Below are 26,820 nucleotides of genomic sequence, written 5' to 3' on the forward strand. Positions count from 1 at the left end.
TTTGTCTGATTTACCTCACTAGACATTAAATCAGAAAACACGGGAGAATACAATGAAGCTCTGCAATGAAACACAGGCCACTAACTGCTAACCAGTTATGGCTTGTATAAACAGAGACCTATAGACCAAAGTCATAAAACTGCAGACATACAGTGGAATGTAGTTTTGCTATTAAAGTGCTGCTAAAATTGCTCAACGATATCACGACCAATTATAGTTGTGACAGTTTTCTCAAACTGTGTTGCTTACACAAATAATGCTGCCACACTTGAGGACAAAAACCAAGAGCTCCTTCAGACTTAATGTTTACATTTACCTTATCAGAGTATCCGTTTTAAACAAACACAATCTTTAGAGATAAAACCAAAATCCAGCAATAGTCATTTAGAGACATTTATCATTTGAAAATTATTCTCACAGGATACACTTGAATAATAAAAAACACCTCTCAGTTTCACCTTCCAATACTTTGGAAAGCGATAAAATGTTATTCAAAGTGCTGCTATCTAAAAATACTAAAAATGAATTCTGAAATAGTGGACTTTCTCATGTAAGCTTTTGAACTTAAACCTAATGTTTTCAGTGTGCAGGAAAAAAACAACAACAAATAATCCTTGTCATTCCAATACTTTTGGAGGGAACCGAATGTGGTGCATCTATTCGACAGTATTCATATTAGTCAATAAAAAACACACAACCACAGATCATCTTCTGCAGAATATGTGTAATCTGCTACCCGTAACTTTAGTGGGATAAATACTTTCATCACTCACTGGAAGCTTCCATGATGTAATTATTTTGATCATGTCATGCATCATATACTGTAAAGGTTGAGAGGTCAATTAAACAAATGGTTTTCAAATGAGAGACATTTGAAAACAATAGACCACAAGTCTTCTTGTCTGATTTGTTAATAGAAAAGAACAAAAGGCTATTCTCTGTTCTGCTTTTTTCCACCACTTCACCATGTTGGTTTCTTCCAGCCATCTGTCAACCTCTGAAACTGTTGTCATCGTTCCCTAAATAGTCCACGAAATAAGTTCAATTCAACATTTCTAAAAGGATTACTTTGGGTTACATTTGATTTGGCATGGTTACATGTTAGGAATTTCAAAGGCGTTTCAAAGGAGTTAAATAATGAACCATTTCAATGTTTTATTATCTGTCAGGCCAAGAAAAAAACAGCAGCAATTGTATTTCACCATAGCAACAGCAAATCCTATCAACCCAGAATATAGTCTCTGGATTCTTAAACAAAATGTTATTACACTTAGATGTGCATGAACTCAGTCACATCATACACACACTCGCACGCGCACACACACACACACACACACACACACACACACAGACAGTTTATAGTTACAATACGAGCTTGATTATATTTATATCCGGTCATTATGTTCCATCCTGTAAATCAGGAGCTTTCAATGCATCATGTCATCTCTTTGTAGTTGGAAAACAAATCATATCAAAATGTGGTGCATGTTTACAGTATTTTGTGAATGTATGTCAAAATGTGTATGCAAAGTGACTTTTAATTGTACTATCCTGTTATGTAATAAACAATAACAAAGCTTTTAACTGGTTATTACTGATGCTCTAAAAAAGTGAATTCAATTTTAGTAGATGTATGATAAAAGCACCTGAAAATGTGATTTTAAAAAAATGCTTTAATGCAGCAATGAAAAGAATCCAAAAGTTCTTGCTCTGTTGTAATCAGAGATATCAATTAACACGTGTATAATTAAGCAACTGAGCATGTAGTTCTCCTCTTGGGATTAACGGATTCAATATGAAAATATGTGAATTGCTTAATCAATATGCTGTATGTTATAACAAGAACTCAGTTACCCATAGATCCCTCGTAGTTCTCCGACTCTGTGCTGAGGAAGCCGTTGACCTTCTTCACAGCTGACATCTGGACCTCCAGGTCTGCCAGGTTCCTCACAACCCAGTTCAGGTAGTTGGTGACCTGCTCAATGATGAAGAAAAGAGTATGCCTCATAGCAGCCCGTGAGTAAACAACATAAACCCTGGAGCATGTTCTATGGTGAGCTGGCTCCTACTGACTCTCCTTCCACTATATTTATTGCATATGTAGAGCATAAGGCCAGAGAACTCAAAAAGGAGAAACTCACAGTGAGGGCATAGGTGAGTCCAAGGCCCACCAGGCCTCCAGAAGGAAAGCCATAACGCAAACTCCATATGGAGGCTCCTGCTGCTGTCAGCACTATCACTGCTCCAAGGTAGTCCTTCACAGAGAAAAAACAATTAATCACAGAACCTAGCAACTCAAAGAAAAAAAAAAAAAAATAAATCACAGAAAGATCTACTTTGAGCTACAAGGTAACAACGTATGGGAAACTTGTGGCTGGATGTTTATGAAATCTGGGAAAGCTGCAAGATTCTCAACAACATTGAGCAGAATGAATGTCCCATTACACCCTTGTATCCTTTTCTTACATTGCATTTCACCATACATTTGTCCATTCAAACTTAAAGTATGACTTAATATAGTGGCTTAATGTTTACAGTGACATGCTTTGTTAGAACCTGCCATGTCAGACGACATTCACAATGATTCTCACCGTTCGGACCTCCAGCCAGCGGTTGGCAGCCGACAGGAACAGGTAGGCTGTGTTATTGGTGTCTGTCAGCTCCAGCATGCGCTGCTTAAAACGAGCCTCGTGTCTGAAACAATCATTCATATAAACATTACATACACAACACATTACTTCCACTTATCTGTGAGACGCTCCACTAAAATATTATGTTCCCATATTCACATTTGAGTTTTGTATGAAACAGAGCTGTACAGTAAGTGCACATGATCAATATGGTGGTATATAAAAATGCAAAAGTGAAAAGTCTACAGATGAAAAACTATCATAACAAAACCAAAAATCAGGATTTTATCGTCAGTGGTAAATCACTTCCATCTAAACCAGATTTGGTTTGGAGGGAGTCCAACAGTTAATGATAATGGGAACCATCTCATGATTGCCAAGAATCTGTCTCAACACCAGATACACTGTTTCTGTGTGTGCATGATATGTGCCTGCATACAGTGTGTGTGTGAATTGCTTAGTGTGTGTGTGTGCGTGTCTGTGTCCTTAGGGAAAAGAGGGAAAAAAGCATGAGAGCTGTTTAATGTTGGATTATACCAATGATGGGAAAGAGGGTGAGGACAGAAATACAAAAAGATATGCTGCTGCTCCTAGCAATAAAACTAGAACCACAACACAAGCAAGAAGAAGCAATTTGATATCTGCTGCTGGCTATGTAACATTTTATGTTACAACCGTTATTGAAAGAAGTACTGCTAACATACAAATAATTTAATACTACCAACACTTAACGAAAGTTATATAATACAGTATCATTATTTTATTTTATTAACTGCATTCACTTACTCAACCTTGAACCATGTTAGGTGCTTTTCACCAGAAACACTTATTGAAGCACATACTCTAAATAAGTGGAAACAATCCATTTGTCTAAACCGGTCTCTTTATACACTGATACTGTTTTGACTCATCAACCATCTGAGCACAGCAGTTGAAGCTGAGGGTTATTTTAGGGTTATGGTTTGGTTACAGTACAAATTAAGATTAGATTACTTCAGTTAGGGGCTAAGGCTGAGGTCACCGAAAGCCACACCTTGTCAAATTACTGCCTGCGTAGGCAAATGCATATGGCAGGAAAAACTATATGATTTGTGTCACATTTATATGAAAAACAGTGACGCTTGAGCTTATACATAACCAGTGCAGGCAGTATTAATTAAAACTGATAATATGCCTGTTCATATGATATGCATGAGACAACTGGCTGACAACTGTAGCTGAAATTCATTCAGTGCAGACAGGACGTAAGTTGATAACCAAAGTGAAAAAGCAACTTAGAGGGGTGTTCGTGTGTGTGACTGTGTGTGTGTGTGTGTGTTTGTGTTTGCTGTGCCGAGATCTCTCCTGATTGCCTGCTCTGAATTGAAACCAGTTTTTAATTATTAAAACCCCAGGATATTTTTAAGGCTGCACTTTAATGTAAAATAGAAAAATAAAATAACAGGGTTGGACAAACATGATGTTATTATTCAATATCAATGCAAAAAATAAAATGATACTTAAAAAAAACAAAACACTTTCAACAAGCATACACCTGAAGAAAAAGGTTTTAATATTAATATCTGCAGTCTCCCCACTATGTTTTAGCCACTCTTTTATACCTGTCCAAGAGTGAATCAAACTTCTAGTGTTGATGGTACTAATTCCAAGTTGTACCTGAATGCTCTTATTGTTGTAAGACCTTCTGCAGTCTCAGAGAAGTGGCAGAGCAGAGGAAGCTGAGTGGAGTCATCAAGGTCCTGGAGGTCCCTGAGAGAGAGTATTCACAATATGCAAATGTATGTTGTTTTCTGTATAAACTTAACTTGTAAAAGGTTCATCGTTTCTGCTTTTTCTTTTTTTTTTAATAAACACATTTTCTGAAAACAGTTAATAGGCTTAACTAGATTTTCATTCTATCTTATTATACCCATAATTAGAAACAGAGCAGCATTTGTTCACTGCAGCAGAAAATGCATTCCATTTGCAACAAATGCGCTGCACACTCACTTGGAAGCCACCCGGAAATACTTCTGGATGAAGTAGAATGCCACTGCCAGGGGAAGCAAAGCCACCAAAAAAGCAGGGGTGATAGAAGATATGATCCCAATGGCTGACAAACAGAGCAGCGTGGATCTCGTCAAAGACTCCAGGGTTGGAGGAATATGCTAAAAGAAAAACAGGTCATACAATGAGAGAGAATTCATGTTTACTTTCTTTATTTAGTGTATAGATACTTTAGCAGTAACAAAACAGAACTAACCTTTGTTGGATATTAAGGAAATATTACAGCTACTAGTACTCTGTTCAACAATATTTTAACAGGACAAATAAATTGCCCTTTAATTTGTCCATTCACCTGGTCAATAATGTTAGTATCAGCTGAGAATCTGTTGAGGATCTGTCCCAAAGGAGTGATGTCAAAGAACCTGAGGAGGGAAATTATAAATGCATATATTTGGATGTTTTTCCCAGCTTTCATTCAAAAACAAAGATTACATAAATCACTTCCCTCCCTCCCTGCAAAAAAAAAGAAATGTAGACAGACAGGGAGAATCAAATTGACATCACTTTTGTTGTTCACTGTGGTTGGTTACTAAAGCAGAAAAAGCATGTTTTAGTAGTTTGAGAGGTGATGCACAAACACTGAAAGATAAGTGCAATCACCTACAGGAAACTCAAATGTTTCCATGGAGATGGTACTTGTTTGTAAAATCATGCTTTTCTTTCTTTTGTTAAAAAGTCTATGTCGTTGATTTCACAGAAGCACAAAAAAGAAATCCATCCCTATTGGCCAGGAACTGAACTTTGAATACTATACTGAGCAAGGTGAACACAAACTGTGGGCACAATGAGCAGCAGAATACCTGATGGGAGCATGAATGATCTTGTTGAGCAGGTTGTGGTGCACGTTTGTGGCTGCAGAAAGACCCAGATACTCCACACTGAGCGAGGTGAAGAGACACAGAGTGATTCCGGCTGCACAGAGGATGATAAATACTGGCAGGTAATAGGAGTCATTCTGTGGATCACACACAAACACAAAAATGTGAAACAAGAGCAATTGTTCAGAAATGCACTAGTATACATATTATAATGTTATTGTAATGTTATTGTTAACGTTTGAAAAAGACAAAGCCAAATTAAATTTTGTCTTTCTCCTTAATTTCCTGACCAAACTCTGATGAATCAAAAAAGTTTGCTTGTCACAAAATAAATGACATGTTTTTTGAGGAGAGGCTTGGTGTAATTATGTTATCTATTACATTTGCTAAACTGCTGCTCTTTAAAGTTGGCATGTCTTCTGCTATTTTGAAGCAAGCTTCCACTTGGATTTAAAAGGAATTTCTTTCAAGCTTGGCACAAACATCCACTTGGATTCAAGAACGAACTCAGTACATTTTGGGGGTCAAAGGTCAAAGGTATAAGTCACTGTGGCCTCCCTTTCTTGTGATTGAACGCAATGTAATTTCATTAAATCTGGTACATGCGTGCAATTGTATCTCGAATATGAGTCTGGGCAGACAAAAATAACATTCAACTGTGATGTGGTAATTATAATTACTACAGTATAGAGATTTCTAGAGTACTTCTACAACCTCCAATACTTATGTATATAATGTTTAAACTAATTTTGTATTTCTTTGCATGGTTGTATTTCATCTTTTGTGCTGTTCAATGATTATAAGAATTCCCTAAAATAACACCATTTCCTTTCTATATGATGAAAAACTTTGCGGCCACTCTCCATTGACCATTGATGATAGTAAACAGACATGTTAACACACACACACACACACACACACACACATTAACTGTGCTAAACTTGTACATTATGACCTATGGTGATTTTCCAGTTTCAATGCACCAATATCAGAGCAAAAACACACACACATCAGAGAAACCTATAAAGTATCACTGTTCCTTAACCTCGATAGTATTAGGGTTGTTAAATGTGGTGTTACTGCTGATGATGCCGTCACCCAGGCTGGTTCCGTTGGACGCATTAAAATTGGTTTTGGGGGACGTCCAGAGAGCCAACCAGTAGTCAACGGCAACAATGACAGAGTGTTTGAGGAGATTAGACGACACCATCAGGAAGACCATTAAATAACCACCAGAGGACAGGTAACGCCAGCACATCTGAGGAGAAGAGAGAACAATCCTTTTAAGACAGAAAGACAGACAGGGTTGTAGTTCTACAATTTGTTACAGCCAAAGCATCATTATTAGAACTGTTACTAACGCTGAAAACTAACCAATGGGAAACCATTATGTACACATAACTGTCTGACTGCAGGAAACATCTGTGTCTAACAAATGTTCCATGTTCCAATACCTTCCATGGGATCTTTGATCGTCTGTTAGCGGTCATTGACGAGTCATCATCATCTTCCTCCTCTTCTTCTTCCTCTAACAGGATGAAGATCAAACAAATATGATTCAAGCAAACAACATAAACAGGTTTTATTTATTAAAGTAGTACAGCAAAGGAGCGAAGCATTAGGAGAAACAGATCTTTACATTTCCTCATTCAAACAGAAAAAGAGAAGTTCTAGTATATCATGGTTTCTTCCGGAACACTGAGTGATTTCTTTTTTCCATTTTAAAAAAGACACTGACAACCACAGAAGGCCATAAGCAGGAATTAGGCACAAGCAGTGACACTGAAAAATCTATTACCTTCATCCTCATCATATATTTGATTCTTGGCTTCTCTGGAGTAGAAAGCTCGCCTCAGTGTTTTCCTTTCCAGTGTTGTTTGACTGTCCTGCTGGATGTCCTACAAACAGAGTTATGATGGATTATAGAAAATAAAATTTAATTTGAAACAGAATAAAGGCTGCACATCTTGTGTTTTTGTTTTAGAAAAAATTTAACTTGGACATATACAGTTTATATATAAGCAATGCGAACAGGCTAGATGTCTACAGGTGGCACGGGGGTCAAAGAGGACAAAGAAAACATGTATATCCAGGTTACTGTTGTACAGTATGTGTGCTGTAACCCAGCGTGGAGTAGAGATTCTGTTGTTTCTACTGTAAGCTGAAACCATGTCACGCTACCTTCTCCAGCTCCTGATCTTGTCTGTTCATCAGTGTTTTCCAGTGATCATAAAGCTCAACATCATGAGTCTGAATGTCCTTCAAAGTCCCCTCCCTCAGTACCGTGCCATCTTTCATTGCTATAATCTGAACAAGACACAAGCAGGAAAGATTATTACCATACTGTCTATACATTTTGGGGGGTATTACTGTATCAATCTTACCCAGTCTGCATGTATGAGGTACTGCAGTTTATGGGTAACTAGAACTACAGTCCGTTTGTCATCCTGCAGGAACTTTAGGATTCCCTCCTGCATCAGATGATCACTGAGGTGGATGTCCAAGGCTGAGAATGGATCGTCCTGGGAGAAGAAAAATCAAAGAGGAAATTAAAGCACAAAAGAAATTAGTTGTCTGTTATTCAATGTTAGGCAAGTGTATAAGATAAGTTAACTCCATCGAAAAACCGACAGACAACTGATTCAGCATCAGAAAGAGACAGTGTTTCATATGATGGTTCCGTAGAAAGGGTGTCTCATGTCTCTAAACTCAAATTTGAAATTTTGATTTTATTTGAGACTCTGTATGTGCTGATTGTCAGCTCACCAGAGGGATAATGTCACTGCAGCCAAATGCTTATGTTCATGTCACATACACTAGGCTGAGTCCCTCTGGTTAACAATGTCTGTCATGAGATCACTGCACTTTTAAAGCATATTAAATGCTAATTAAAGAAAATATCACCATATTATAGTGAATACAGTACAAATTACAGATGAGACATTTGTAATCATTGTAGACGTCACAAAATGTGATGAGTGCCTAAAAGAACGCCACTGATGGCTTTTAACGGGGAATTAGGGCATCTGAAGGCAGCAGGAAATTACACAAATACTGAGAAAGATAAACACATGACCTGAGTAATAACATGTACAAGAAGCAGACACCTCCTCATCCCAAAGGCCCACATTTAGTACATGTTGTATCACACACACCACTTTGTCATAATCAATCATAAACAAATAACAAAAGCAGGATAGGATTGCAACTACTCTGGCAAAGGAATTATTAAATTATTCATTAAAACTAAAAAGTTTGTTCATTGCAACACCAATTTAAAAAACAAAGTGTGTGTTGCTTTGAATAAATTGAATAAAGCGGTCTCACCAAGAACACAATGTTGGTATTCTGGTAAAGAGCTCTGGCTACGCAGATTCTCTGTCTCTGGCCTCCACTCAGGTTAATGCCCTAATCCAGCAGCACGACAAACAGGAAAAAAAGTCGAATTTAAAATGTGTTGCACATTGGTTAGTTCTCTTTAACCACGTACCAATGATATTTAATCATACATGTTACAACCATTGTGAACATACCCTCTCACCAATCTCCGTTTGGTCTCCAAAAGGCAGCAGGTCGATGTCGGGCTGCAACGAGCAGGCATCAATCACTGCTTTGTACCTTCGTAACACAAAAGAAATAAGCACCATTATCACAGACAAACTTCAGTAAGAGAAGATCATAAGTCTTCTTACTTAAAAACATAAGTTAATGGCAAACTTGTTCATAGTCATCAACAACAGCCGCAACACTTGCAGACAAATAAATATAAAATCCCTCCTGAAACCAACTGTAGTTGTGTGCAGTAGAGGTTTGACATACCTCTGTTTATTAAAAGGGCTGCCAAAGGTGATGTTGTCTTCCACCGTAGCGTTGAGCAGCCAGGACTTCTGGGCAGCGTAGGCCACAGAGTATCTGTTCTTGCTGTGTTCATCACGGGAAAAAAAGGCAAACAGATTCAGGGTAAGAACTACAAGTCCTATATTCATAAGGCTTCAAAGAGCAGGAGTACTGATCCACTATCACCGGACTTAATTTAAGTGTAAAACCTGCCATCACATTCATGCTGTTTACATGCAACTCTACTAGACAAGTCTCTATTTCATTTTAAGAGAACACATTTCACTGCATTTCCATTTCTAATATGTCATGAGACAGGCTTTTTTATCAGTCCTCTTGCAATTTCAGTTAGTGGATACAAGAGAAACTATGATAAACAGTACTCCTGTTCTAAACAGCTTTATGAATGCGGCAACCAAACATAAAAAAAGAAGAAAGAAAGGGAGGATTATGTTTTGAAAGATGTAAAACTCCACGGCAAAAGGAAAAATATTTTGTCAGATATGAGAGATAAAAATGGATCGTGGGTGGGTTAATGATGAGCTGCAAGTCATCAACGATGGCAACCACAGAAATCGACAGCAACACCAGCGACAGCAACACAAACATGTATAAAAACATCAACAAGGACGGCAACGATAACTTTGTAGCATTCTGCTGGGAGTCCAACAATGTTTCCATTTTTAGCTCAGCCATTAAAGACCAGAGAATAAATCTGTCTTGTTTCGTCTTCAATAGCATTTTAATGTGTGAACAAAGTCAATGTGAACTTGTTAACATTTGCCTTTGGCTACAACTATACATTCATGGTATCTGTGTAATCCTTATGCATGTCCACACCAGGTTTGCTGATTGGCATATTTGCCCCAATTTATTAGACCTTAGATTAAACTGTTAACTATATTTGTAGGGCTTTGTAGGGCTTCTGCAACACTTCCTTTATTCTAACTGTCCTTCTGCATGGATGGATCATGAAAACGGGCACAGACAGGAGGCAGGAACCCCCACACTTTCCTTTGTGTCATTACGAGACCACTTGTAACTTTACATAGAGTTTTGCGAGTTAAGTGTCTATGTTTTGTGTTCGTTTTCGTTTTGTCGTTGTTCCCCTTCTGGATAATTTTCTAAAATTTTCTGAAGTTCAGTAATGACTTTAGAGTCTTTTTGCATCTTTTGTGGTCATGCGTGTCTTCAGCACAAATACGAAAAGAGAGTCTGGCCCATGTGCCCCATGACCTTTGGGGCTGCTGGCTCTGTGCGCACTAGGCCAATTCAGTAATCCAGCATGTCCTATTAATACAGACTCTTGTTTGTCTGTCTTACCAAAGATTTACGTATAAAGTGCCTTATTTTGTCCTTTGAGATCTGAACAAGAAATGCTATCTACACAAGACATGACATAATTGTAAAACGACTGCTGCACATTAAAGAAAACAAAAAGAATACATTACAGGGTAATACACAGGTAGATATTCCTTGAGAAGATATTCCATGAGTACATTATTCAGCTATGGCCATGTAGAATTAATTTATTTAACCCTTATAAAGTCTTGATATTCACCAACACTAAACTATAAATGTGATCTTGTTGTTATAGTGGTTGTGCATAAATAAAACTAAATCTTAGCAGAGCTTGTTTGAATGAGGGCAATGACTCCCAGCATTAAAAACAAACTCATACAGGATCAGATGGCACAAAACTAATGACACCCTTGGTGCAAGTGGAGCAGAAGATAGTACAGTCTTAGGGCTGATGCAGTTGTTCAAGAACACAAACATAGTGTATCAACAAAATGGTGGCGTAACAGAAAGACAGGACCATAAATGCTAAATATTTGAGCCAACTTGTTAAAAAACAGTCTTGTTTACAATGGCAAAGGCAATACACCAATAACAGCTGTAGAGTTTCTCAGTTATCACTACTAAATACACTACAGTTTACAGTTTGAGTTTAAAATGTCATATTGTAGAAACATACTGTATAAACTCAACATCTATTAGTTTAGAAAAGTATTCAAATAGGCAAAAAGAAAAAACGAACACTGGTCAAAGCAAAGTAGAATCCACTATGGGCATATTTAATGTAATCTAAACAACGGGATCAGCACAATTTCACCACATCTTTAAGCTGTGTATGTATGTGTTCATGAGCAACACAGCCTGCACAACAGCAACAGTTGTTTTCAGTGTGGTGACAAAAGGTACTTTCTTCTGACGGAGGCAGAGAAAAGATGAAAAAATTTAAAAAATGAAAGCACAAGAGGGAGAAGCAAAGGAAAGGTCAAAGGGTCACTTCACATCTTAAACAGGAAGCACAAGGCGGGAAGAAGAACGGATACCTCCTGGTGTCTTCGTCAGTCTCTTCTGTCTCTGACCAACTGTCAAAGTCATGTCATTGTGTTAGAATGAGTCTACTGCAATCAACTGTGTGCATTTTGCTGTTTGTGAGTGGAAATGACACAAGAAGGAAAAAGAACAAAGAAAGAGAGAGAGAGACGAGAGCAACAAACGTCTTTTCTGATGAGACACATGGAAAGAGAGGACAGAGGGATGAAAGGATGAAAATGGAAAAGACAGATGTGTTTTCATGCCAAACTGCTGACAATGGAGACATGATGTTAACCTTCCAACTGTTAATCGAATTAACCGTCCCACCCAGAAAAGAAAAGCCATGTAAGGGATGCAGTCATTGTCTGTCTGTGATAATTAGGTTTTGTGGCTTCTTCGACAATGATGTCTGATATTTTATGAGCATTGGGGTGTGTGTGTGTTTATGTAGTAACGATGCCCTTGGTTGAAGGATTAAGTACAATCAGTGGGCTTTTTCAGGATGAGGCAGAACAGAACTTACATCTCACCTGTATGTAGTTTGGTTGTATCCAATAAAACAGCCCTGTAACAACATGTAGCTTCATGAAACTCAGGGCTTCAGCTTTTGGTAAAATTGTTGGAAAATGTATAAATCCTCCAGAATCTTTCTTTAATACATATTCATACTTGCTTGTTTGCTGTTAGTCGTTATTATATATTTGTACTGGGTGACCTGTATTTGCAACCCTGTCTCCTAAAGGTTACATTCCTATGTAAATGAACTGCAAACCCAATCTTGTTTTTAACGGAAACTTAATTATATTATGATTGTGTCCGGATACAATGTATTTTTTTAATGAATAACCACATAAGGGTTGCGGAAATACGGGACTCAGTCCCAACACACATCTGAGTTTGACTCCATGGTCCAGTGTGTGCATGGGTTAAGGCAACAAAAACACCTTGGTTAAGGTTAGCGAAGGATCAGGTTTAAAGTTTAATGAACTTGTTGTGTTTGTAGTGACAGTTAACTTATGCTCTGTTAAAGAAAGCCACAATCTTTCCCTAACCTTAACCAAGATCTGCGTGTGACCAAACACAACCAAAGACACAGGTAATAATCCGAGATGTTGATAGAATAAAATTCGTTGTCATCGTACATTTTATTAGTCTTGTTTGAGACTTACCTTTTGTGATCAAAACAAAATAAAGTTGCAATTATATTCTTTACAAATATGTATTTGTGATTGCAGTTTAGTTGTATAGAAAAGTACTTTTTAGAAGACAGGGTTGGTACATGACAGAGATGCTGTCATCACTTACTGGCTACATTGACCAGGTCAATGTATCCTAACCTGCTTGAACGTCCCAGTATATTCCTGACTGCCGCTTTTGTAAATAAGCCCACAAAGGATGAAAAGTGCCTCAAATGGACACCAACAAACTCTATGACATCGTCAGGAGTTGGAGCAGAAATGACCATCATCGTCATGTGTTTCAAAGCTCAGAAACTGAATAAAGCCAAGCTGAGAGCTTTACAAGCAATTAGAATTTGTTGATGTCAGTTTTTGACACTTTCTCATCTGTCTGGGGCTGCATTTCACTGTTGGTAATACAAGAGGCTAAAAGTACTTGAATCAGCTATGTTTGGCTAAACGTTCACTATGTTTTGGAAAGAGCAGAATCAGAGAGAAAGTACCTCATGTTGCCCTCGTTGACCATCTCACAATCAGGTAGCCTGATATGGCAAGAAGGCAGGAGGTAAAGAAACAGAAATCACACACTCTCATACACACACACGTCCATGCAGACTTGCAGTCACATGAACAAAGTGCAGACCTGGTGACTACAACCTATATGCTCTAATACTGATGTGCATCCTCACCCTGACTAAACTACTTAAAAGTTAGGATTTCAGACCTACTATACGATACAAACGCTGCTGAAGCTGGAATTGCAAAAAGAAAGTAACTTCCCTAAACTCTAATATTATTACATTCATTCCAGTTTTCAGGGATGGATAATCTATACAACATATCTAAGGACAAAAAATATTACATTAGGATATAGATGCTAATAATAGAAAACGGACTGAAAAATATTGTGTTTCCATTTTCTTTGCCAGGCTTCTGAAAAGTACTAAAATTGTGAAACCAGAAAATAGTAGGGTTAACAACATGTTAACTACACAGCAAAAAGGATATTGTGACATATTAGTACTACTACATTTAATTTTGTTTTACATTGAAAAAAGGTCCAATAATTTCAATGCTTCATTGTTATCATAAGATATCTGATGTTACCACTGTGAACATGACATATTACAGTAAAAAACACAAAATCAAGGTAAATAAACAGATAATAATTTGTTTAATTTAATCATATAGATATTACTTTATGCAAGCTTAAGGTATGGATGGGTCAATGCAATAATTAAATGCCTAATTATGCAGTAAAAATCAAATCAATAAGAGTGATAGTCATTTCAGACAGGTCACAGTTATTATTTTATATAAAATTACCCTCAGGATGAATCATGACAATATTCACCACGGTACTGATTCAGTGATGTTAACAAATTGTCCTTTTCCAATGTGGAGTGAGTGTGAAGTTCTTTTTTTTTAAATGTATGTCCGATGCCATGGAAATAAACTATAATACCATAACGATTCTGATAGTGAAGATGTGACACTTTCAGTATAAGAGCCAGTTTAATAGAATCCCTGCATCTTAGCTTTTCAACAGCAGTTACATCATTCAACTGATGATTAAAGTGTATTAAAATATGACCACGACTTATTTTCTGTTATTTTATAAATGAAAGTCTACTCAGATGAATTAATTGATGTAATAAACCAAATGTTCATTTTTGTGACCATCAGAAAAGAAAACTGTTTCTTGATATTTGATGATACAGTAACGGATAGATGATTTGTTCTTTTCAGAGTCATTTCTCTGTGTACAAAATACTGCTTCACATTCTTTTGACATCATGGCATTTATAGTTGTCCAAGCTGTGCAGTTGCCTTATTCTGTGTTTACCGACAATCGGCAATATTGTATTTATTTTTTTTAACGTTTAGTTTACAGGACACTTTTATCATTTTTGTTAATAAGATTTGAAAGTAAGAAATGTGTTTAGGAATGTGAATGGGGTCAAGTCAGTGAAACCTTTCAGATACCAGTACAAAAGTATGATTATGACCTGATTGGAGCAAATTCCTAAATCGGATGTCGGATATTGTCTGTTTTATAGTGTGCTGTAACTTCTTACTTGCTCCAGAGGACTCTTCCTTCAATGGTCTGCATCTCACCGAGCATCGCCAGAAGCAGCGAAGATTTCCCACAACCCACCTGGCCCACAATCATTATCAGCTGACCTACACAGATGAAAAAAAAAAAAGAGAAGGGGTGTTAAATTTGTAGTGTTCAGATAATATAATTAAGGTGGACTGTTAATTATTTTTTCAGGTCTGGTAATTTTATAAAAACATAATTTATTTGATGTTCTCTATTGGCGAGTTTTCTCAACATTTGGTTCTAAGTACCAACTGCAAGGGATGGATTTTCACCTCACCTTTCCCCAACTGTTTATATTATATTTTTACGACTATTGGGGGTAAAACTGGTAGACAACATACATACACACATATACATTTCTGAAACTATTTCCTTAAAGCCTTATTAAATCACTTACTAAATGTGCCACACTAATTGAAATGTGTGAGCCTGATGGTTCTGTGGATCATGTAGAATTTGTATAGACGCGAGCATGCAGTCATGTTTTTTTGAAAGCAAAGTACATGACCATGTCACACTCGTATGCACATGACATCCTGCCAAGCCAGATAGGGTTGTGAGAATTCTGAGACCTAAATGTGTGGCCACTAGTATCACAAGGTTGAATAACCCTGCTACAGACTGTTACTCCTCAACACAACACTTCTTAACCTCTTTGAAAAGAAAATTAGGTACAGAAAGTAGAGATCATGTAACATTTCACATGTACTTATACAAGCTCAGCTAAAACAGAGCCCTTATATTGGTTCTGGAAAACTGATCCCCCCTGCGACTTCATCCATTCCTTAACTCCTAAATTTAACCGTCAGCACTGCCCGCCTACAGTCAACCTTGAACTTAACCCTACTTTAAGTCTGACTTCACTCTAAATCCATGTCTTTACAATAGTTGGAGACCAGAGAAAATGTCCTCAATTAAGACTTAACTGGAGGAGGAAGCACACACACACACACACACACACACACACAAACACACTTCAGCCGCTCCAAATGACATTGCACCAGCACTTGGCAGATCAACAAATCCTGTCTGTCTTAGTAGTAGCATGACTTGGATAGCAAGCGAGTCACTTCCCAGGGGAAGATGCAAGTGCGTGTGTGTCTGTGTGCGTGTTTCACTACACTGTCCATCTGTTGGCAGCTCCCTGAACATGACCTGGTCTCCTGACACTTGGTATTTAGGCGACATCCTGCAGCATTACTGCACTGCTTTGATAGCAGCTGTTTCATTCACATTTTAAATGCTTGACTATGAGTGTGTACGACTGAAATTGACTATTTATCCCACTAACAGAGACAGAATTATTAACATTACTACCAAGTTATAATTGATCAAAGTTTTTAGAGCTTAGGAAAAATATTTAGGTAGTCAAAGGAAATAACTTTACAATCATATTGTAATAGATGGTACTGCTAACTTTTTAAATGTTTATTTAAATTATGATATTAAATCTAAACTTCACAAAACAGCAAGTGATTTTCTGTCTGAGGAATGATTATTCCTACCTGTGGGGATGCGGATGTTGATGCCTGACAGTGTCGGCAGGTTGCTTCCCCAGGTGAAGAATCCATTGCTCACCTGAACGAAAACAGAGAAACATAAAAGACACGTGATGCAAAAAATATCTGCCATAACACAGAGTTAAAATTTGTCACAGAAATAAATAAAAAAAGTATAAATAATATTAGACAGTGATTTATTCTTAGCGCAGGTCTTTCAGTAAATTGCCAATATGCAAGAGATGATTACATGCTGGTTTCATGTTATTTGAAGACCCAAGAGAGTGGAGCACATGACCCATTTTATGCCCTGACCCAGAGTTTCAGAAACCCTAACAGTGGGTTCACTGCAGTAAACACTGCTGAGATGACTGCATTACACAAGCAGGAACACATACTGTGCTCATTGTATCAGAGACTCCAAACCAAATGTCCTGTGGCACATTTCTCAGGTTTCATAGAGTCGAATTTGGTGAGAGCTGACAACTAAAACACAAACGATCAATTACCAAAACACTATTTTCCTTTACTCAAAATTACCAGTAACTAACTATCTGCTGCTTAAAATGTCAAAATCTGGTTTAAATCAGCTCTTGTGAATGTTAACAATTTAAGTTGATGAACGGGCAAACGAAATATGCTGTGTGCACTTACAAAACAATATACATGATACAAGCTAAAAAAAAGGGTAAAGGTAATCACTCTGTTCACACCTCCAAGCAATATAAAGTCACCAAGTATGTTTAGAGCACCTCCAGGAAACCCACATAGGCATGGACAGAACATGCAAATCCCACAGCTTTCTTTACTAAAGATTCACTGCATTGTTGATGTTTTAAAGCTAATTGTCTTAAATTGAATCAGCAGTTATTCAACTTTATTTAAGTGGAACTTTTTTACAGGTTAATGGAATTCAAACTGCGTTTACAGATGATAAATGTTGACTAAGCAAGCGGAGCACTGTTGTACATTGCAAACACATTTCAATCTTTATGCTGATGAAAGCCAGGTTTATATATCCATTCAGCATACACAGATACTATGGGACCCAAACACAAGTGTAACTAATAGCATTAACAGTGGCTGCATAAACACTATGTATATGTAGAATAGTCTGGCTTACTGGGACAACCACTGGAACCAGCCATCATGTACAATCTGCTCCAGATATACTTTCAAAATAAAATACCCTGCTTAAAAAAAATATGCTGTCCGATTTATCTTTCAACTTTCAGCTCAAAAAAAAAAAAAACCAGCAGCCCTATAATCCAGTAAAAATTTATTTAGCTGTTTGATTTTTATAAACTGTATCAGTGATATCAAATCCCGGTCAAATCATTAAAGAGTACAGCTTTACACTAATACATAATTTTCTGACTGAAAAATAATACAATAGTTGAAGACAACAAATGGACATCTTTAACATCTACTGTTGATGCAAATGAAAGTTAAGTCAGAAAATTCCACCTAAATGATGAAAGTGTCATGTTCAGCTGAAAATGTGAACCATCTACCATTAAATGTTCCAGACCACTGTCCTACAACACAGAAACATATAACAGGCCTTTGTAGCTAATCCCTGTTTTCTGATCTATCACCCTACTTCCTGCTAGGATGGTTTCCATTCCTCCCATCTGTTGCATTTATTTGTTTATTTTATGTTTATTTTATCTAACAATCCCCCCAGCGATCCCACCGCTCTTCCCTTCTCCCCATGACACAGATTCCAAAAAGCATCTAGAGGCAGGAACATCTTATTTCTTTTGTAAACAAATATTTTAAAATGAACGTACTTTAACCTATTTATTCTAGATGATGATTTAAATAACCAAGAAGAAAAAGGGATGTATAATGGTACATATGTTTGATTGTTTTCAGTAATTTTTAAATGTTGAGAACAAGTACCTCATATGAAGGCTGCAGTGTAGATTTGGTGGTTATGGAGTTTTTATATCAAACAGATAACCAACTACATTTCTCGATTAATCAGAGTAGACAAGCATAACAATCGCATTTAAATCAATGCATCAAAAAAACATATTGGGAATATGGTTACTATGATAAAAGGTTTCTAAGAGTGGATAAGATTTTTTTTAAAAGAAATAAACAAGTGATCTGAAAAGAGGAAAAGAAGCCTAAGGGTGAATATGTGAAAAAAACAAACAAACCAAACAAAACCAATACAGTTCTTTGAAACTGTGGGGGGACTGTGGCACAGGAGATAGAGCGGGATATTAAGTCCACCATCCCCGAGCTGTTGGTTCGATCCCCAGCTCCTCCAGTGTCAAAGTGTCCTTGAGCAAGACACTGAACCCCAAATTGGTTGGTCCCGGTGAGCGTTAGCCAGCTGCATCGCAGCATTGCAGCTCCATCACCGGTGTGTGTGTGTGAGTGTGTGTGCGAATGGGTAAATGATAAGCAGCGCTTTGAGCACCAATAGGTCGAAGTGCTATAAAAGTGCAGGCTATTTACCATTTGAAAGTGGAAAACCCACTGTACTCTATTGTGTACCACATGATGACCACATCAGGTGCAAGATTGCTTTATATGCTGCTGCCTTTCTGCCCCATTTTTAATTTCTTTTTTAGCCTTTGGCTGTTTTTTCTGGTCTGGACAAGGCCTTTTAGGGGGATATCTTATTGCTACATCATTAAGGTCTTCCTTCCTTGTGACAATAGTTTTGTTTGTGGCCCTTTCCTGTTTCAGTGTGACAATACCCCTGTGCATGCCATGTCCTTAAAGAGATTGTTTTCCCAGGCTGGTGAGGAAAAACTCAAGCAGCCTACGCAGACCTGTGACATCAGTGCCATTCAGCACATTAATGTCCATGAATTGGCATGACATGTTCAGCTATTGTACATGGGTGTGATGTTTGGATGTCTACATATTTTTGCTAATGTCTAAGAGGAGTGTTTTGTTTTTTTATAGTTAGATTATCTGATAAAATCCTCTACAGACAATCCAGTCATAAATGTATTTATTGTAGAAAAGCCACAGTGTATCCAAATGCTCTCCCTGATAAGAGGACCCTGTCTGGTCCAACACTTCACTGTGCAGGGATCAGGCAGGAAGAGCAGCAGTTACAGAGTGGCTGAAAAAAGCTCTTTTCAGGGTGAACTAATTCTCATGTGAATCTTACACTTGCTGAGTAAACACACCAAAAGTTACAGATACGGGAACGTAAACACGCACACTGTATATGAATTCACATACTGAATCCACAAAAGGCCCATGGAACAGTTAAATCCAGTATAATGGCCGTTTATGTCGGGGAGACTTAATTCATCATTTCTATACATACACCCCCAATCCAGTCGTTCCCAAACATGTGACCTTTGACCCTGACCTTTACAGCCACATCCTCTGTCTCCGTAGGTCTCATGTGTCCCCTTCGCGGCTGCTCGTAGTTGTCCATCTGGTAGCGTATTGGCTGCTTCCTGTTGATGGCTTTGGTCTTAAAGGGTACAACCAAAGGACAAGGGAGTGATGGGAGTGAGAGGAACAGAGAGAGATTTGAAGTTAGCATTGACTATTAAACCTAAAAGTTTTTTGTATCCGCTTTACGTCCTTGGGGAAATTAAGAAATGTAGGGCTTCCCTCTGATATAAATTTAGAGGATGGTGCTTTGAAGAATTTGATCCCAGTGCTACCACATTATCCTGCACATAAGATCTTGATGTATACAAACATACTGCACATTAGTATTTTTATACTTTCAAATGTTTTCCCTTCTGTAGTTATGGTACTGTAGGGAGCCTCAAACACTATGTAAGGCATGCTGTGAAAGTTACTTTCAAGATAACCAAATCAATGACCAAAGGGGGGTGTTTTTTCATCTGACAACGCAGCTCAGTAAAAGCTAAGTGAGTCAACATTATAAACAGGAATCATTTACTGGAGACTGAATATTTGTTGTCAGTGGTGTTGTCCTGTAAAACTTCTGACAGCTTTTAAAACTTGAAAAAAATGAATCCAAAGACAAAAACATGATTCAATTCAAATAAAACATATAAATGCCACAGTGACGTCATGTCATAAGCTCTATATGCACAACTTCAGAGCTACAATTAAATCTGCCAAATGTCCTTTGTCATAAGACGAAGCTGCAACTAGTAATATTTGCCACATTCATTTGTCTCAGTGCTTTTCGCTGAAAAACAGCATCACGTGATTTTTTATCTTCCACGTTGCACTGCAGTAATAAAAGGTGACTTGTCGTCTTTGTTTTATTTTAGCTGTCATTGTCTGCACATTCACTAGGAACTCAGACTGAGCAGTCACATATAGTCAACCTTTAGGCTGAGATGGGTGTATTTTCTAACTCCGTATCCAGAATTGGTCTCCTTGATAAGCCCCAACACAATAAGGCTGCATGGCATAATAAACTGACATAGATTGTTTTTATTTTGTATTGCAATAATAAGAAGTACAGGAAATGTAACCAGATGATAAAATAGCTCTATTTAAAAATAAATAATAATTCTAAAATGAATGGGGTGTTAGTAGTGGAAACACAACTGAACTACAATCTGTATGGTCCCCAAATGCCTCTCAACTGAGATAAAATGGGTGAGCTAGTGGTTGAGTAAACAAAGTCTTTGCCATTAATGTCGCTCTTGTGTATAAATGACAAAGATTATTTAGTTACATTTAGTTCACAGTTCATGTAAAACAATTAGCATTTAATGAACAAGGCTCTTGTAGCATTAGCACATTAAAGCACAAGTGTGGCTCAGCAACTGTTTTCAACCAACCAAACACAAAAGCGCTAGTTATACTACCGTTGCAACGTGTGTATATATATATACACACACGTTGCAACGGTATATATATATATATATATATATATATATATATATATATATATATATATATATATATATATATATATATAAAACTGAGAACTCTGCAAGTTTGTATCAAGCAGCTAAAAATGCTGTAGCATGTCGTGTTAATGCCTTAGCTCAAATAGACATTAATGTTCCTCAGTTTGCGCATATCTTCTACTGTATATGTATATTTGTAGTACACCCGGAGGAAGACATAACACTTCTTACCAACTGCAATTTATTTTCTTTTAAATACTGTGCACGCAGAAAATCTTCAGAAAATCGCAGAAAAGTTTTTTACTACCTAAATATGGATAAACCATTTTCTAGACATGTTAATTAATGCTGATTCCTTTGTCTTATTTTTCTACCTTCATCAGTGCCTCGCAGGTAGTGTGCACCACTGCATCTAAATACAGGAATATCCCTTGGAGGATATTGTTGCGTACTGCGCATCAGGATATTATCCCAGCTGACGTACACAGCGGCCCTGAACACGCTGTAACAGCAGCCCCTTGCTACAATGGAAATGACACCAGTTACCTTGAGTAGCACGGAAGGAATGTGTTCAGTATCAACTGGCACATCTCATTGATCCAAATCCAAAATGAGGAAACGCTGGCTGTTAAGCGGAGCACTTTAAAGCGATGTTTTGGCACTGTCATTATGCTTTGTTAAAATCATCTCTTTTAAATAAAGGGCACATGTGCCATTAGCCAGAAGTCATTTAATGTGACATCTGTGAACTGCATGTGCTTCATTCTTGAAATGCGGATACAGAGAAAAAAAATCTACACAGCAGGTTCAGTGATACAAGGTCTAAAACTATAATAGGTTTTAAAAAAAAAATAAAAAATCAGATTTCTGTTTACACCCGTTAGTCAATAAAACTGATTTACTGGGAAACTTTCATTAAGGAGGAAGTTTGTTTGCAGCCCCTGAGAAATTGCAATCTCACAATACGTAAAAGGGCAATGCCCCTTTTGTTGCATCATATTTAATTACCAACAAAGGATGTACTTCTACAACAAATGGTTGGAAACAGAAAGTGTTATTCTGGTGCCCACCTGCCCCCTATTCAAGAACTGTACCACACCAGAGTGAGGAAATGAGCAGGAAGAATCAGCGGAGACCCTTCACACTCTGGACACAACCTGTTTCAATTCATTCCCTGTGGATAGTGCTACAGAACACTGGACGGCAAAACAACCAGAGACAAGAACAATTCCATCTTTGAAGACTTCTTTGAAGACGCACGTAATTCGTCACAAACAACCTCTGTGCAGTAACACTGACACTATACAGTCACTTTGACTACAACTTATATTATTATGAGATCTACATGGATAAAAATGTGTATTTCAAAAATTACACAACAATGTGCAATAACACATATGTCTTATCAATTACTTCACAATTAAAATACAAGCTGTGTGTGTTGTACATATAACCACAAGTGCAAATAATACCCTACTTTGTTTTCTTTTGCAGCTTTTTCCTGTTATGGGTCGCCACAGCGGATGTCATGATCTGCTGACCCAACCCTAATTTTTGCCGAGATGGGACAAGCATTCAGAGGGCACTGGCTAGAACAACCTCAACAACTGGGGCTAGCCATCTTAGAAGTTAGTGTTCTTGTCCCAGGACACTGCCGCCCAGTGTGTAAAACCCTACTCTATGCACAGGATATAAAATTCTGTCACAAAGTGTCAAAAGTAAGCATCTAGTAAGCTCTCACTTTAGTTTTTAACAAAGTTCATAACAAACGGGAATAAATGTTGGTCTTAATTTGGACCTGGTACAATGAATAATTTGGTTACACTTCTTAGAAAGATTACTGCTGTGTTATTGCTGCTTCCAGTGTTGCGATAGCTGCAGATATAACGGTATTTAGTTGAGTATTACCATAGAAATATTTGCTAAAACGACAAAAATAAAACCCAGACTCTAAGAATTGTAACTGCAAATGATCTTCCTTCATAAATTTGCCTTAATAAATAAAAATAAGCAATAAGGTCAAGAGTACTCAATTTCGTGCCCTCTAAATGGTCATTTTGCATTTTTGTTGACTGACATCGTATCATTAAGACTCACAGCTCCAAGGTGTTTTTTTGCAGCTTCCAAAGAAACAGACGTGTCTCCGTTTCTCCAGCTGTCGTCTCCAATTTCATCACTCTGGAGGAACTCACCAAGCTTCTGGACGCTGTCAAAACACATACACACACAAATAAACAATTCTATACCAACCCCAATAACACCTAAGGAACTTAGTTTCCCTTCCCTGCCATCAGATTTTCTTCAAGTTCCTTTAATTAGATTTATCAGCAGAATCACATGTACTTTGTGTTTAGTCAGGTCCATGTACCCTTATTTATACATCTTACCCACTGGTCTCACCAGTAGCAGTTAATCTCCTCATAATATTAATGGGTTCAAAATAAGACACAGTAGTTTAAATATGTTGTAAACTATCTCTGGCACACATACACACACACACACACCTGACAAGAGCTTTTACAGCAAATCTGACAACAGTGGAGAGCAGGAAGAGAGGGGTGACCAGGATGTGGAACAGTGCCAGGGCTGCGAATGCCTCAGAAGGACTTGGACCAGTTTTCTTGATGAAGTGATGCGTCACAAACGTCTACAAGACACGATTTTAAATGTTAGCAATCATGCAACAGTTATGCATATTCACAAATCCTACCAAGATTAATAATACAGGAAAAGGACATTAAACATTTCAAAGATGTTAAAAAATGTTTAAATTATTGTCTTGCTTCTACAGTGGTGGCAAAAATGTCTTACCGCAAGAACGGCAGCAATGGGGATAGCAGCATTCATGAAAACTGCAGAAAGACAACAGGTTTTAGTACAGGTCTTTGAGCAAAGCAAGTACATACAGCAATGTTAAGGTTTTACAATATACTTCAAGTCCTGTTTAAAGTTTGGAAATCTATGAACTTGATTTTGAGAAAAATTATTTGTTGTTTTCTGCAAAATAATTTGTCTTGACCAATACTGAATGCATGTCTGATTTTCAGCTTGTAGATTCAGGGGTCGCCACAGCGAAACATGTTCAGCATGTTGATTGTGGCATGAGTTTTTATACCAGATGCCCTTCCTCCTGAAACCCTCACATTTTTACCCAGGCTCAGGACCCGTCCCGTCGGGATTCAAACCCACGGCCTTCTGTATCCCAACCCAATGCTCTACCCAATGAGCAACCGGTTTGACACACAACAGAACAGTTCGTGTTTTAGCCAATGAGATAATCTGGGAGGAGTCCATGTTCTACACAAATTGAACTGACATAATTCACATATCACAAATTTTGTCTTCGTCTTACTGGACATTGATGTGTACAAAGCAAAGGTCTTGAGGCTGGTGAGTTCTTTGCCTCTGGTCTCCTCCACACTGTCACAGAAGATATTCTCCCAGGCGTACAGCTTCAGCAACTTAATGCCCTTTAAGATCTCTGTGGTCTTTTTAAGACGATCTGTAGAGTGCTCCTGGGAGAGACAACGCGGATGCTAATTATTTGTCCAGTATAATGCAATTATCTACTGTATCCAAGAAGAAAAAACAGTTATCAACTGTGGTCAAGCAATGGGTTTACATCATGACGTTAATCAAAAACCATCTGAACAATATGAAAACAAAACTATTACATAAGCATACTGCTTACTAGTGTGTTTTTTTGTGTGTCTGCCAGCTTTGTTGCTATGAGGTATTGGATGGGAGCCAGCAGAACTATGACAGATGCTCCAACCAAGGCACTCCAGCCTATAAAATAGTACAGCAGGATCACTCCCATCACAATCTGCAAATAAAACAGGGTGAGAAACAAGTCATTACTAAAACGTCACTATGGTAGATGTATAGCCTTAAAGAGCACTTAAGAAAAGTGTGATGGAAGTGTAGTTTCTCCAACCTGCACAGGCATGGCCCACAGGTTGGGGCAGAGGAACAGAAACCACATCAGCTGATTGGTTTCTATGGCCACTAAGTTGTTGATCTGCCCCAGCGTCATCTCCCCCATGGACATGTTGGAGGTGGACAGACGCAGGATTTTGTTGTAAATCATCGCCTGGTGTTAAACACAAATATAAAATATACTTGATACTAACACGGCTTTGGTGTTTAATACCAATACAAACTATTTATTCCTTAATAATATTAAATGTTGTCCAAGTACACATTTAGGAGAGCAGAAAACCCATCAAATTGTCAGGATTTTGTGTTTTTATTACTTTACTTTTTAACACTCTGTACTATGTACACATTCCTGCTGACACCATAGGAATTTGGGGGGATTTCTAATGTTGCTTTTTAATAAGAAATATCTCAGCTTCTCACTGTCAGGTAGGTTTAAGAAGACATTTTGGTTCAGTACACTGAGTCAAACACTGGTTTTCCATGAGGCGATTGGACCTGAACTCAATATAATCCAGCACATTTCCAACAGGTTTTTATAAATATATACAGCAGTAACTATAGTATCCTGGGGTTTTAATGGGTGGTGATCTAAACACTTGAGGATTTATATCACTAATGGATTCATCTAAAATAATTTATTGATGATAAAACTAAAATGTGTAGAATACATAGTTTTTTGTTCAAATTTATTTACACAACCTTTGTGGATTTTTAACCTTCTAAATAGGGAAATTCTTGGTGCTCGTGTGGTTGTCTTAAAAACTGAAATGTTTTTTTCATATTTCATGCTGCACAACGTTTTGTGCAACATACTGTAGCCTCAAACACAAAACGTTTTAGAGCAACAAGTCAGTGTGAAACCAAACTGTCTGAATTTAACTTTCCATCATTGTTCACTCACCAGCAGGGCTCCTCGCAGGTTGATGCCTGTCTCTATGGTGACATAGTAGGAGGCCTGCAGAAAGGTCCTCTGCAGGATTAAAGCCAGGAAGAGAAGAACAGCCAGGACCGAAGTGTTCTGGAGCAGCTTCGTGGAGGACATGAAGTGAACCCCGAAATAGATATCCTGCAAACACACACACAGGTAATTCATTAGAGTTGGAAAATGTTTTCTTTGCAGGTTGCACAATGTAAGTGAGGTCAAACTGATCTATGTTTCGGCCACTGTAATATAAAAATATATTTGTTGTCCCTGTCATGTACGCATTCAACAGAACAAGTGTTTGCATATCGGGTTAATTACTGAATGAAACCACATCGTATGTCCAAATGAAATCTCTCCCGAGTGTTCTGGGTACCCCGAGACCCCCTACCAGTTGAACATGCCATTGGAGGCACCCAGGAAGCATCCTGATTAAATGCCACCTCCAACACCTTGACTGACTCCTTTTGAGGCGAATGAATAGCGGCTCTACTCCCTCTTTTACCTCTACAATGTAACAACTGCTGAACTGCTGAACCATTTTACCCTCACTCATGATTCTTGAAGTCTCTCACTTGGGGGTCTGATTCACTCCTACTCCAAAGAGAGCAATTTACCGTGGTCCTCGACCTACAGGCGCCGCCTCCATCAATATTCTGACATAAAGTTCAAGTGGTACACTGTGACAAA

General features: G+C 37.8%; 1 protein-coding gene across 9 annotated transcripts in view; it reads right to left on the bottom strand.

Annotated features, from left to right (window-relative positions):
• The window catches only part of abcc9 (ATP-binding cassette, sub-family C (CFTR/MRP), member 9), a 54,918-nt gene that overhangs the window by 16,731 nt on the left and 11,367 nt on the right, over positions 1-26,820 (bottom strand). For 6 of the 9 annotated variants that reach the window (XR_010912001.1, XR_010912003.1, XM_067490538.1 and 3 more), the window contains 27 exons: positions 26,110-26,274; positions 25,204-25,359; positions 24,958-25,092; positions 24,619-24,781; positions 24,078-24,118; positions 23,771-23,913; positions 23,364-23,472; positions 19,787-19,894; positions 16,447-16,519; positions 14,916-15,021; positions 13,341-13,379; positions 11,671-11,709; positions 9,314-9,415; positions 9,028-9,112; positions 8,822-8,902; positions 7,879-8,016; positions 7,676-7,801; positions 7,293-7,392; positions 6,949-7,022; positions 6,540-6,752; positions 5,477-5,631; positions 4,969-5,038; positions 4,620-4,777; positions 4,287-4,379; positions 2,592-2,694; positions 2,142-2,255; positions 1,855-1,975 (listed from right to left, as the gene is read on the bottom strand). Coding sequence is in view for 6 of the 9 variants with exons in the window: in XM_067490538.1 (XP_067346639.1) it covers positions 1,855-1,975; positions 2,142-2,255; positions 2,592-2,694; positions 4,287-4,379; positions 4,620-4,777; positions 4,969-5,038; positions 5,477-5,631; positions 6,540-6,752; positions 6,949-7,022; positions 7,293-7,392; positions 7,676-7,801; positions 7,879-8,016; positions 8,822-8,902; positions 9,028-9,112; positions 9,314-9,415; positions 11,671-11,709; positions 13,341-13,379; positions 14,916-15,021; positions 16,447-16,519; positions 19,787-19,894; positions 23,364-23,472; positions 23,771-23,913; positions 24,078-24,118; positions 24,619-24,781; positions 24,958-25,092; positions 25,204-25,359; positions 26,110-26,274 (3,010 nt within the window). In the remaining 3 variants the exon portion in view is untranslated. The remainder of the gene's footprint in view (positions 1-1,854; positions 1,976-2,141; positions 2,256-2,591; positions 2,695-4,286; positions 4,380-4,619; positions 4,778-4,968; positions 5,039-5,476; positions 5,632-6,539; positions 6,753-6,948; positions 7,023-7,292; positions 7,393-7,675; positions 7,802-7,878; positions 8,017-8,821; positions 8,903-9,027; positions 9,113-9,313; positions 9,416-11,670; positions 11,710-13,340; positions 13,380-14,915; positions 15,022-16,446; positions 16,520-19,786; positions 19,895-23,363; positions 23,473-23,770; positions 23,914-24,077; positions 24,119-24,618; positions 24,782-24,957; positions 25,093-25,203; positions 25,360-26,109; positions 26,275-26,820) is intronic. The other 3 variants (XR_010912002.1, XM_067490543.1, XM_067490542.1) reach the window with 2 other exon arrangements.

The sequence above is a fragment of the Channa argus genome, chromosome 21 (assembly GCF_033026475.1).
Source record: "Channa argus isolate prfri chromosome 21, Channa argus male v1.0, whole genome shotgun sequence".
Taxonomy (NCBI): Eukaryota; Metazoa; Chordata; class Actinopteri; order Anabantiformes; family Channidae; genus Channa; species Channa argus.